Source organism: Mus caroli, unplaced genomic scaffold, assembly GCF_978045245.1.
Source record: "Mus caroli unplaced genomic scaffold, Mus_caroli_1 scaffold_13, whole genome shotgun sequence".
NCBI classification, from domain to species: domain Eukaryota; kingdom Metazoa; phylum Chordata; class Mammalia; order Rodentia; family Muridae; genus Mus; species Mus caroli.
The window spans coordinates 44,418,876-44,431,589 of NW_028227268.1; the positions used below are offsets into that span (position 1 = coordinate 44,418,876).

Consider the following 12,714-nt stretch of genomic DNA (forward strand, 5'->3'; position numbering starts at 1 on the left):
TGAATAAAAAGTCTTATTTATTTATTTTTTTATTCATTATTTTGGAGAAAGACAAAACAGGAGAAATCACAAGTTAAGAATCCATGATGCCCAGTTCCTGCGGAGTTACACTTCCCAGCTAAGACAGGCAAGCTCCTCAACTTCTTTTACCAGCATGAAGAAAGCTATCTCCACCTTCACAGACGAGTCCTTTCCCAAGAGAGCTGACTAAGCCTGGAGAGCAACCAATTCAAGTGTGAAGGGCTGCAGGCCCCAAGGCAGCGCGCTCAGAGGACCTGGAGCAGGGATCCCGCAGTGAAGCAGCAGCAGATGTCTACAAACACTGTGTGGCGACAGTGGCTCAGAGGATTTAGAGTCACAGCTCTGCATGATGGACCTCTGCCCTCAGCAACTCACTGGGCTTCATGAAGATGCCTTCCATGGCCTTCCAGTAGTTGTTCTGACTTGGCTGGGCCATACCATGTACCTCTTTTTGTCCACTTATAGGTCGTCCGTACTGTTCTCCTGTGACGGACAGCAGTACGTCGGTGGAAGAATGTTTGAACCTCACCTCACCATCTCTCACCCAGTAAGGTCCATTACAGAGCACTGTCCAGTCATCCAGATAGTCGCCTTCGCCTTCTTCGCCAAAGGCACTCACTTCCTAAAAGACAGAAAATGGCAACATTAACACCTGGTGGTCAGGGCTGGGGAGATGGCTCAACAGGTAAGAGCACTGACTGCTCTTCCAAAGGTTCTGAGTTCAAATCCCACCACTCATAATGAGATCTGACACCCTCTTCTGGTGCGTCTGAAGTCAGCTACAGTGTACTTATGTATAATAATAAACAAACATTTGGGGGAAAAAAACAACAACATGTGGTAGTCAGGTCTGAAGAGTGGAGGAATGGAGCCGAGAATGGTGGAGCCCACCATAGTTGTAATACTAGGGAACTGGAGATAGGAGCATCAGGGGGGGTCAAGATCAACCGGCTACATAGGCAGTTTGAGGCTAGCCTAGGCTAGAAGAGACCCTGTCTCCAAATAAATAAGGAGTCAGTGAGAAGAAAAATAAAACTGCCCAAAAGAAACAGGATTGGGACTTTCTAGTGTTAATGCACAAATATTTGTGCTGTTGTTGTTTTGAGACAGGGTTTCTCTGTGTAGACCAGGCTGGCCTGGAACTTGCACTGTAGATCAGACTGGACTCAGAAATCTGCCTGCCTTTGGCTCCTATGTGATGGAATTAAAGGCGTGTGCCACGATACCCAGCTTGTTGAACATTTTTTTCTGCATGAGATAAACTGTGAGGGAATAAAAAGACACAAAGGGCATGAGGAAGAATGAGCTGTCTCGCCAGGCATGGTGGCGCACGCCTTTAATCCCAGCACTCTGGAGGCAGAGGTGGTGGATTTCTGAGTTTGAGGCAGCCTGATCTACAAAGTGAGTTCCAGGACAGCCAGAGCTATACAGAGAAACCCTGTCTCAAAAACCAAAAAGAAAAAAAAAAAAGGAAAAAAAAAAAGAGCTGTTTCAGATTATGACCCAAGCACTAAGTTTTACATTAATACTATGTCATATGGTTTTTTAATTTAATCTTTTTAATTTTTTAAAATTTATACATTGAAGATTTATAAAAAATCAGGTACTAGATGTTAAATAATAATTGACCATGAGGCTAGAGAGTTAGTTCAGCAGTTGAGAGCACTGACCATTAAAGATTTATTAACCTGCTCCTAGAAATATGCCACTAGCCTTGGACGACAACCCCCACTGAATACATCCTTTTAGAATTGTTATATTTTGATGATTTATAATGATGTTACCTGTTCTGTTTGTGATTCACTGAATACATAGTTTCAGAGTTGCAATGCTTGGATGATTTTTGTGCTTTACTGTGCCAAATGATTTTTGTTGGTATTTGTGATTGTCTCACTGGATACAGTTTCTAAGAGATGTAATGTTTGGTTTTTTAATGTATAAAATCCTCTGCTTGAGAGCTGCAAAATACATTTATTCTAACTGCCTCTGTGTTTGTTTCTGTTTGTCACCGCCGAATCCTTACCCACCTAACTTCGAGGACACTTATTTCAGGGACCCCAAAACCCGACTGGGGTGGTCCGTGGCAGGAGTCCGTATGGGCTCAAGTACTCTTTCTTCTAAGCAGGTGAGACTACGGTGCACACTACTGCATTTGGTCTTCTGAACAAACTCATCACTTATTTTAACTTCTGGGGAGAGGATAATACAACCATACACTTGTTTCAAGGGATCCGACCCCTCACAGACCCATGCAGGCAAAATGCTAATGTGCCTAAAGTAAAAACAAAACCAAACCAAAAATGGAGAAATGGCTCAGAGGTTAAGAGCACTCACTCACTGTTCTTCCTGGTTCCTGAGTTCAATTCCCAGTAACCACAACCATCTGTAATAGGATCTTATACATAAAATTAAGAAGTTTTTAAAAAGTTAAAACCAAAAACAAACAAACAAACAAAAAACCCCAAAACCAACTCAGAGCATATGCTGCCCTTCCAGAGGACCCAGGTGTGATAACCAGCACCCACAGCCATCACAACCATCGGTAGCCCAGCTCCAGGGGATCTGATGCCCACTTCTGGCCTCCAAGGGCACTGCACACACAACACAGTGCACAGCTATACGTCTGGGAAAACACTCAAACACATAAAGTAAAGATAAAAAATAATTCTAGGGCTGGTGAGATGGCTCAGTGGGTAAGAGCACCCGACTGCTCTTCCGAAGGTCCAGAGTTCAAATCCCAGCAACCACATGGTGGCTCACAACCATCCGTAACAAGATCTGGCGCCCTCTTCTGGAGTGTCTGAAGACAGCTACAGTGTACTTACATATAATAAATAAATAAATCTTTAAAAAAAAAAAAAGTTTAAATTAAAAAAAAAAAAAATAATAATTCTAGTCAGGCATGACCAGGTACACCTATACTTTCAAAACGTAACAGGCTGAGGCAGGAGGAACGCCTTGAGCTCCTGGCTGACCGGAGCTGCATGGGGAGTCCAAGGCTAGTACAGCGAAGCCCTGCCTCAAATAAATAGATGCATGCACACACACCACAGTCAGGGGCTGGAGAGGTGGCTCAGTGGGTAAGGGCTTCTTGAGCATTCATGAAGCCCTGGCTTTGGTCCCTAGCACAGCCCCAAACTAGGCATGGTGGCACATGCTTATAACCTTGGGAGGCTGGAAGGTACGGTCAGGAGTTTCAAGAGTCGGGGACCAGCTGAGCTATAGTGAGTGGGAAGCCAGCCCTGGCTACATAAGACCTTGCCATAAACAAACACAATACAACCTGGCATGTGTGGTGGTCTACATCCAGAAAATTATTTTTGTTACTCCTTTATAACTGTAATTTTGCTATTGTTTTAAATTATAACATAAATATCTGTGGTTTCCAATGTTCTTAGGTGACCCTGTAAAAGGGTTATTTGACAATTCCAGAGAGGTCATGACCCCCAGGTTGAGAGTCACGGCTTTAGATCATCTGTGATTGACTACACAGTGACCCTGTCTCAAAAATAAAACAAAAGCCAGTAATTTTAATTTTTTGTTTTTATACATACAAGTATTTGCCTGCAAGTACGTTGCTGTATCACTAGAGTGCCCGGTGTCCAGGGAGGCCAGAAGTGAGCGTCTGATCCCCCAGACCTGGAATTGCGATCGTGAGCTACCACGTGAGAACTGAACCTGGATCCTCTAGAAGAGCCACCAGTGCTCCTAACTGCTGAGCCATCTCTCCAGCCCTGCACTCTTTTTTGTACCAACTTACTGGGTTTTTTGTTTTGTTTTGTTTTTGTTTTTGTTTTTTTTTTGGTTTTTCGAGACAGGGTTTCCCTGTGTAGCCCTGGCTGTCCTGGAACTCACTCTGTAGACCAGGCTGGCCTCGAACTCAGAAATCTGCCTGCCTCTGCCTCCCAAGTGCTGGGATTAAAGGCGTGCGCCACCACGCCTGGCTTAACTTACTGGTGTTTTAATGTATTCTATTTTGCCTTCCCTCACTTTGGTTTAGATGTAAAGTCTTCACTCTGACCTGAAACCATTTTCTTCACACTTAAGAAAGAAATAGAGTCATTTTCTCCAAGTCTGCAGAAAAGAGAATGGCTTACCTAGAAAGGAAAGGGTTAATGTGCTCCTTATAGCAGCACATATACTAAAATTGGATAATCAAGGAAGACATACAAGTTTGTGAAGTGTCTCATATTTAGAAAGGAAGGAAGGAAGGAAGGAAGGAAGGAAGGGAGGGAGGGAGGGAGGGAGGGAGGGAGGGAGGAAGGAAGGAAGGAAGGAAGGAAGGAAGGAAGGAGTGAGTTAAGTACCAAGAGGCCAGACAAGTAACAAAGCAGGAACACCCACCGCCTGCCATCTCACCTGGTTTCCAGAGAGAGGTGAAGTGAAATGGTGGCTGTGCAGGTTTCGACCCGTGTTGATGTGTGTCAGCCGAATGGGCTGCCCGCATTTGATGGGGGTTCCCCTTTCACACACTGTGGCTGTCTTCCCCCGAATCCTCCAGTAACTGTTGCTGTCATCCACAGAGGTCACACCTGTCACTGACTGCTGCCCACTACCTGCAAGCAAAATACAAAGGCAAAGAGGAGAGGCAGTCTGGGGATGCCCAATGCCCTGACAAGCTGTTTGTGCCTCGATGGGAGGAACCAAGGAAAACTTCTGCCAAGTTTGCTTGGCTCCTAGGAAAACCTCTATCACACCTCCATCTACAGCATCTCTAGATCTTGACATTTCACTCTTTTTTTTAAAAAAAGATTTACTTTATCATTATATATATATAGTACACTGTAGCTGTCTTCAGACACACCAGAAGGCGGCATCAGATCCCATTTCAGATGGTTTTGAGTCACCATGTGGTTGCTGGGAATTGAACTCAGAACCTCTGGAAGAGCAGTCAGTGCCCTTAACCAGCTGAGCCATCTCTCTAGCCCCCGACATTTCTTAAACTCTGGGTGTTATGGAACAGCCGTCATGACTGAACTAAGGACACAAGGACACCGAGTTGTAGCATACTGACTATGGAATAAGATGTCCTGTGAGAGCCATCTGAGAATCTTCATTGAACCTTTAAGGCCTTGGACAAGCACATGAGTTCGATCTTCTGTAGCTGTGATGAATTCAGCAAAATCACGAGACAAGATGCTAAATAGCCAGAGTATGAAGAAAAACAGGTTTTAGGTCTAGTGTGTGCAGAGAACTTGATATCATTGGCTATGATAAAGCTACCTTCTAAAGATACTGGATACTTGGATGCTCCTTACTCCTGCTGCTGGGGATTCTGGGATTGAGAGAAAGGTTAGCAGAGGAGTCCCAGCTAATGTACCCAATCCCAGAAGGCCGTGTCTGAGTTGCTGGAGATCCATCCTGGGAGGTAGTGAGAGCATAGAGAAGAGGGACTGCAGCAGCTGTTGCTGTGACTGCCAATGACAACTTCACATCTTCCACTGAGGTCCTGCCAAGATGGGGGACCCCACCACCATGAATCATGGCATCTGTGATGGTCTGAGATCACCCACGGGGTCATCAGTTAGCCTTCCTCTGATCCTCTGATTGAGGGGTACCCATGATAGGTATGCCCTCTCTAGGATTGAGACCCCCTTCCTCAGGAATGTATCCAAGTCCCTGGATATTGTTGGCAAATACCAGCCTTTCTTTTCCCTGAATGGGGTCTTGTAAAACTGAGTAGTAGCCTGTGAGCTTTTGGCTCCCTTTCTGCACTAACCAGAGCTAACAGTACAACTAATTAAACTGATAAAAGGCAGGCCAAGGGAGCTCAACCTGAGCCCTTCCTCTTCTGGGGCCAAGGATGTGCCCTGTGTCACAAATGGCATGGAGGGGAGGAAACATATGTTTGGGAATATATTACTTCCACAACATTGACATTTAAGACACACTCAATGAGCATGCTTAAACGGGTGTGAAAGGACCAGGGAGATACTCAAGGGTGAAGGCACAGGCTGCATAAGCCCCAGCCTAATTCCACCACAGAGCCATAGAGTAGAAAGAGAATGATGCCTGCAAGTTGTTTTCTGGTTACCAGGCCGGATTACTCCTGAGTTCCACCTTCAGAACCCACATAAAAAAGCACAGGCACCTTGAACTGTGCCTGTAATCCCAGCACTGGGAAGATGTCACAAGCAGCCTTCAACTCACTGCCAAGCCAGCCTAGCCAGTCTGGTGAGCCCCAGGTCCCCGTGATAGATCATGCCCCAAGACACAGAGTGGGGGCAAGGGAGATGGCTTAGTGGGAAAAAGCATTAGCCATGCTAGCTTAACATCAATTTCCAGAACTCAGGTAAAAACTGTAAAAGGGAGTCAGGCGTGGTAGCACACCGAGGCAGAGGCAGGCAGATGTCTGTGAGTTCCAGGACAGCCAGGGCTCTGTTACACACAGAAACCATCTTGAAAAAAAAACACTCACGAACACACACACACACACACACACACACACACACACACTTTCTTGTTTTGAAACAGAGTCACCAAGCCCAGTGCATACACAAATCTAAGCATAAAAAGAGCCAATGAATTGGATCAGTGGTTAAAGGTATTTGGAGTTATATTTGAGTTCAATTCTGAAGATTCACAGTAGGAGACAGTCAACACGCCCCAAGTTGTCTTTTGGCAAGTTTTACTCCAGTTAGGACTGTATAGTAAAGCCTTGTCTCAAAAAGCCACAATAAAATATTTTTAGATCTTACAAATTTGTAGCCATACCTTAGCTAATATAATTGTGCATGGTGAAAACACTGAGTAACTGTATGTATGTATGTAACTGTAGCTCTTTTGTTTGTTTGTTTTTCAAGACAGGGTTTCTCTGTGTAGCCCTTGGCTGTCCTGGAACTCACTCTGTAGACCAGGCTGGCCTCAAACTCAGAAATCCGCCGCCTCTGCCTCCCAAGTGCTGGGATTAAAAGTATGCACTACCACTGCCTGGCAGCTGTAGCTCTTAAAAAGGAAAATGTACTATCATCAGGTATTGGTCTATATAGGTAAAAGTAATTGGGGGATTTGCTCCACCCCTTTTGCTCCCAAATAAGGACAAGGCGTTTCTTGGTCCATTCTAGTCCTTTTTGATCCCTGAATAAATAACACAGGAACCTAATAAATGTATTAAAAGGCTGCGAGCCCTATAGCTAGACAGAAAGTCATCTATTCTACTGTGCTAGCTTGGCAACTCCCCAGCCTCATGGTCGTTCACCCGTGACCTGAGCCTCACTCTGCTCCACTCGTGTTCTCATGGCCACTCCTGGTCCCTCCATATCTTTTCTTCCTTCCTCCCCCAACCCCTTCTCACTCCTCTGTGGGACCCCCATGACTGGGACGGGAAGTCCTGCCTTCCCTCTCTCCTCTGCTCAGTCATTGGCTGAATCAGCTCTTTATTAACCAATCAGAGGTGATGGAAAACAATTTTTACATAACACTGAAACTGGAAGTGCTTAACCTGGCCAACTTCTGGACTGCAGTTAAAGAGGAGCAGAGAAATTAGCATCTGAATAGACGATGCACAAAACCATCCCCCAAGAGGGCAATTCCAAGTTCGTCCTTTGAATGATTTTGATTTTTTTTTTTTTTGTTTTGTTTTGTTTTTCGAGACAGGGTTTCTCTGTGTAGCCCTGGCTGTCCTGGAACTCACTTTGTAGACCAGGCTGGCCTCGAATTCAGAAATCCGCCTGCCTCTGCCTCCTGAGTGCTGGGATTAAAGGAATGGCCCACCACCACCCGCCTGCTAATTTGGATTTTTGTTTGTTGAGGCAGTGTCTCACTGTGTAGCACTGGCTGGTCTGAAATTCACTAGGTAGAGTGGCTATCTTCAGAGATATTGCCTCTCTCTGCCTCCAGAATATTAAGACTAAAGGCCTCCTGCTCTACCACCACCGCCCAGCCTAACTCCATTTTTATTTAGTAGAGCCAGAGCAGGAAACATTAAATTAAAATGTAGTAAGCCTGCCGGGTCGTGGTAGTGCACGTCTTTAATCCCAGCACTTGGGAAGGCAGAGGCAGGCAGATTTCTGAGTTCGAGGCCAGCCTGGTCTACAAAGTGAGTTCTAGGACAGCCAGGGCTACACAGAGAAACCCTGTCTTGGAAAAAAAAAATGTAGTAAGCCTGAGTAGGTGTTTACTGAATGAGGTGGCTAAGAATGTAAAGACTGCACACTCCCTGGACTAAACTGGTAGGACGGGTTCTGAGAGTTGTGAAGAAGAGAGTTGGAAGGTCACTTCCTTTCTAGCAAATAGCATCATCAATCATTCAAATTCTATCACAAGTACACCTCCTGTTGAACTTCATGACTTTTATTTCCCCCAGTGTGGGGGCAGAAGCTTTCGGCTTGCTTGGCAAATACTCTAACACGGAGGTAATTACCAGCCTTTGAACTTCCGTTGTTTTGAGAGCCCCCACAATATAGGCTAGGCTGATCTTGAAGTTAAAATCCTGCTTCAACCTTTTGAGTGCTACAATTACAGATCTAGGCCACCACGCCTGCCCATTAGTCTTGTTTTATTGTTTGATTCACTACTGTATTTCCTGTGTCTAGAACAATACGAGACACACTAAAAGAGCTCTTTAAATCTAGGCCAAATGAATGAGCCCACAAATAACTGAGTATTTTAACTGCACATGATAAAAAACAGACTTTCCTCTGCAATGTCTGTCGATGCTTAAATTCTTTACAAGGAAGTTATTGCTAAGTCAGAGTGCCAAAAAATATGAGGTAAAAATAAGTGAAGTTTAAAATCTGAGATTCAGCGTATGCTGTCTTGCTCTAAATGTCCCTCTCTCCAGCACAAAATAGTGGCAGCCCATGGAATCTGAAAGGTTTTGAACCTGCACAGATTTGGATTAAACCCTGTCTCCATCATTCACTAGGCTTTGAGCAATATCTCTAAGTCTACTTACTCACCTAAGAAAATAACTTTAGTATCTGTCCTCAATACAATGTTAAAAACCGTAAAGTATATATGTAACACCTTTGGCCCATAGCTCATCAAACAGAAACTAACATTAGAACTAAGTTTCCTTGGCAACTCGTCCTCTTCAAGAAATAGGGCACAGCTAACTTTCCAAGGCCACGCCCTCAGACTCCGAGGCCCCGCCCCTTCTAGGCTCACCGGGCCTAGGCAGCCCACCCAGAGCGGTGAGTCCCCCTCTGTACCTGACCCATAGCGCACGTCGTGAGAATGCAGTCGGACATTGTGGCGTGTATTGAGTAGCTTCACCACGGAGCCGCAAGTAACGACAGCCATGTTGGACGCTCCCACAGCGCTCCATAAACCACCCAACAACAGAAGCGACAAGACAGCCATCCTAGATCCGAGAGACCTAATCATCCAAGAAAATTAGGCCCGTCCCCGGAACCGGAAGCCGAGGGTAGAACTACGCCAAGATGGAAGAGAAGACTCCTTAACCTGAATCTTTATGGTTCCTTTGGCGAGAGCGGCTTAAGGAACACGCTGGCCCGGGTGGCCTTCGGGACCCCGCTTTGTTCTGGGTACTCTGTGGCGGCTGCGTTCCTTAGGCGTTCGCGGACTCGGAACCAAAGCCCTAGACACTGGAGGGGAAAAGACAGCAGGAAATGACCCTCCCACTCCCAGTGACAGAGAGCCGGAGGTGACGTACTACGTTAACGCAGCAGCGGCGACCGTGGTGGTGGTGGCGGCGGCTGCGGAGGGCCCTTGCGGTGGGTCCGGACTATCCTTTTGCAGTCTCTGATCGGCGACTCCATTTTCTTCGGTGGGAGCTTAGCGTAGCGGAGAAGCAGCGACCTTCAAGCAGGTAACGCTCAGCCTGGAGAGTGTGTTGCGTGTGTGGGTGCGCAGGTGGCGAGCCAGACTCCTGGGGCCTGGTCCCGTAGGGGAAGAAGCTTTGGGGTGCCCCACTGCGGGAAGGAAGGGGGCCCTGGTCTTCCCTGATCTGCCAGGGGGAAAAGGACAGGAAAGTACCGTGATTGCTCAGAATCTCCAGATCTTTCTCCACGCGGTACCACCCGGAACCTGTGACCTGGGGTTGCCTCTTGAATCAACAGGCTTTTGGGGATCCCATCTCCTCCCCGGCGTCTGGAATCTGGGCCACGCAAAAAATCGGGACTAGAAGAGAGACCTAAGGGTTTCTTTACTTGGCATCAGGTGATCGGATTAATTAGTCCCGGCGTTTGGGTCCTGCTGAGCTTTCGAGAGTTCAGCCATGAGGCGGGTGTACTGTGCTGAATGTTAGCTCTTTACAAAATGTTGAGTAATTATACTTTTTTTTTCCACATATGGGCAAGTCCCTTAATCCTTTCTAAAGATGCGAGTTTATACTTAAGTACCTGGAGCCTTCCATCCTGCATAATTCATTTCCTCGAACACTTGCCAAAGACCTATCATAAATATTAGAATTGGTTGTTAAATCAGAAATGTGGCTTGTTTGACATCAGGTACTCGAGTATCTTAAGTAAAGCAGTTACTCTGTATTACAGAAAGAATCGATGCCTGTTTTCCTTTAGGAGGCGGGTCTCTGTGATAGTTACATGAAAAGACACGGTAATACAAAGGTCATAGGATAATTTGTTTTTTCATCCCGCCCCACTCCATTCTCGCTGCTCCCCTTCAGAATCCTCCATTACTTTCATTAATTTGTGTGTGTGCCTCAATTAGTTAATTTACCGTGGTTTACAAATACATGGGTGAAGAATTATTCAGAGAAGCCTGGGCTACAACCCTAAAGAAAATGTTCCCCTCCCCCAGCAACCATGAATTACTATAGATCCTTAGGGTTGGTGGGATCTCATGATGAGCCCCTCCCCCCTAGCAACCGTTAACTGCCCGTAAATCTGCAGGAAGGGAGGAGCCTGGTCCCCCTCCCCAGCATTGAAGTATGCTACAATGTGTGGAAGTCGTTGAATTTAATTAATTTTGGGGAGAAAAAGTTTAGTTCTATTGTTGAACACTGACAGTTTGTGAGTCTTCAGTGTTTTAGTTACAAAACAATTATAGCAACAATTGAGAAGCTGAGCCAGGAAGATCATGGAATTTACATTTTGGCTGCATTTGTAGACCCTGTCTCAAAAACAGCTCTCCCTTCAACCATGAGTTTAGAGCCCCTCTCCATGCCCAGTGTCCCACCACTACAGGCTTATTTTATTGGTTGGTTTGTGTGACGATTAGATTAGATTAGTAAAGTATTTTTTGTTGTTTTTGTTTTTCGTTTTTTTTTCAAGACAGGGTTTCTCTGTGTAGCCCTGGCTGTCCTGGAACTGACTCTGTAGACCAGGCTGCCCTCAAACTCAGAAATCTGCCTGCCTCTGCCTCCTGAGTGCTGGGATTAAAGGTGTGCGCCACCACTGCCTGGCTTAGACTGGCAAAGAATTAATACTCTCCAAATGAGCTTAATCTTACCAAGTGATATATCAAGCCAGAAAGTAGAACAGTCCTGAAATCCAATCAAAGCTTGTTTCCCCCCTCTAGTTCTTTTTTTGGTTTCTGAAGACAGAATCACTCTTTCTAGTTGTCCTTGAATCTACAGAGATCTCCTTCCTGAGTACTGGGGACTAAAGGCTTGTGCCACCACCATCCAGCAATATTCTTGTTCCTAATAAATGTTATCACCATCTGGGCCGGGTATGATCACTAACTTCCTCACAATGATTTCCCAATATCAATCACCAGATCCCATGTTTCAGAAAAAAACAAAAATCAAAAAACAATCAAAACCAAAATTCTATTCTAATCTCTCTGAAAGGCCACTCCAGCCATCATCTTCCTTGACAGGTAGCCTAGGCTGACCTAGGAGTTGTGGTCACTCGGCCTCAGCCTCCCCAGTGCTAGAAGTATAAACATGTGCTGTCACTACTATAAGCATAGCTTCAGCACCCTAATTGTAAGGTTTTCATCCTATAGTCAGGTTTCAGTTTATACCAGTTCAACTTTCTTACCTTTTACCAGGACTTTAGTTAATACCAATCTGACTCTCCTTGGAACTGCTCACCAAAATTATTGTGGACACCAGAAGCTACTATGTTGCCAAATCCGATGGTTACTCTATTCATTTCTGAGTCTCTGGACTAGTACAGTTGCTAATGCTTGGCTTTTGGATTTTTCTCTTTTGAACTAGCTGCTCCTTTTTAGTCTTAGAAAAATGACTGCATTTTTATGTAGTTATTCTGTATCCGTAGTTGAGTGGCAGGTACTTCTGCTGGCTGAGTCATCTCACTGGCCTTTGGTGTGTATGGACTGCCTTACTTCTCCTTACGCATACTGGTGGTTCCTCACTCCCCAAAGGTTAAAGTTAAAAATATAATCATACTGATCAAACTAATGCCCATAAGTCCTGGATCCAAGCAGTCCTCTTTCCTTAGCCTCCATGTAGCTGGGGCTGTAGACATTACCACGGTACCTGATGTTGGTTTGGAGGGGTTTGTTTGTTTGGTTTTTTCTTTTTGCTTTGTTTTGAGTCAGGGTCCTTCTGTGCAGTAAAAATGCCCTCAAACTTTTGGTCCTCCTCCTTCAGACCTCCTAAATGTTTCTTTTTCTTTTTTCTTCTTCTTTTTTTTTTTTTTTTTGGTTTTTCGAGACAGGGTTTCTCTGTGTAGCCCTGGCTGTCCTGGCACTCACTTTGTAGACCAGGCTGGCCTCGGAACTCAGAAATCCGCCTGCCTCTGCCTCCCGAGTGCTGGGATTAAAGGCGTGCGCCACCACGCCCGGCTCTCTTCTTTTTTT

General features: G+C 45.4%; 2 protein-coding genes across 6 annotated transcripts in view; one reads left to right on the plus strand and one right to left on the minus strand.

Annotated features, from left to right (window-relative positions):
* On the minus strand, positions 1-9,566 carry Sdf2 (stromal cell derived factor 2). Of its 5 annotated transcripts, none has more exons than XM_085829781.1 (5): positions 9,174-9,418; positions 5,245-5,296; positions 5,036-5,160; positions 4,381-4,577; positions 1-643 (listed from the first exon to the last, which is right to left on the minus strand). In XM_085829781.1, exons 1-5 carry the CDS (start codon positions 9,346-9,348, stop codon positions 356-358), a joined length of 837 nt encoding a protein of 278 aa, XP_085685907.1. In that variant the 5' UTR covers positions 9,349-9,418; the 3' UTR covers positions 1-355. The 5 variants fall into 5 exon arrangements, with proteins under 5 accessions (XP_085685907.1, XP_085685908.1, XP_085685906.1 ...); XM_085829782.1 differs by lacking the exon at positions 9,174-9,418 and adding an exon at positions 7,220-7,295; XM_085829780.1 differs by lacking the exons at positions 5,245-5,296; positions 9,174-9,418 and adding an exon at positions 9,427-9,566.
* Supt6h (SPT6 homolog, histone chaperone and transcription elongation factor) overlaps positions 9,561-12,714 on the plus strand; it is a 39,306-nt gene continuing 36,152 nt past the window's right edge. Inside the window, exon 1 of the mRNA XM_021177464.3 lies at positions 9,561-9,793. The gene's annotated coding sequence lies outside the window, so the exon portion shown is untranslated. The remainder of the gene's footprint in view (positions 9,794-12,714) is intronic.

What these genes read in the sequence shown, in the direction of transcription:
- Sdf2 (XM_085829781.1), bottom strand. Translation starts at nt 9,348, where the DNA reads ATGATTAGGTCTCTCGGATCTAGGATGGCTGTCTTGTCGCTTCTGTTG. An exon ending in CGACGTGCGCTATGGGTCAG is followed by an intron (nt 5,297 to 9,173) that starts GTACAGAGGGGG and finishes TCTCAATCCCAG; the next exon opens with AATCCCCAGCAGCAGGAGTA. An exon ending in GTATCCAGTATCTTTAGAAG is followed by an intron (nt 5,161 to 5,244) that starts GTAGCTTTATCA and finishes CTGGCTATTTAG; the next exon opens with CATCTTGTCTCGTGATTTTG.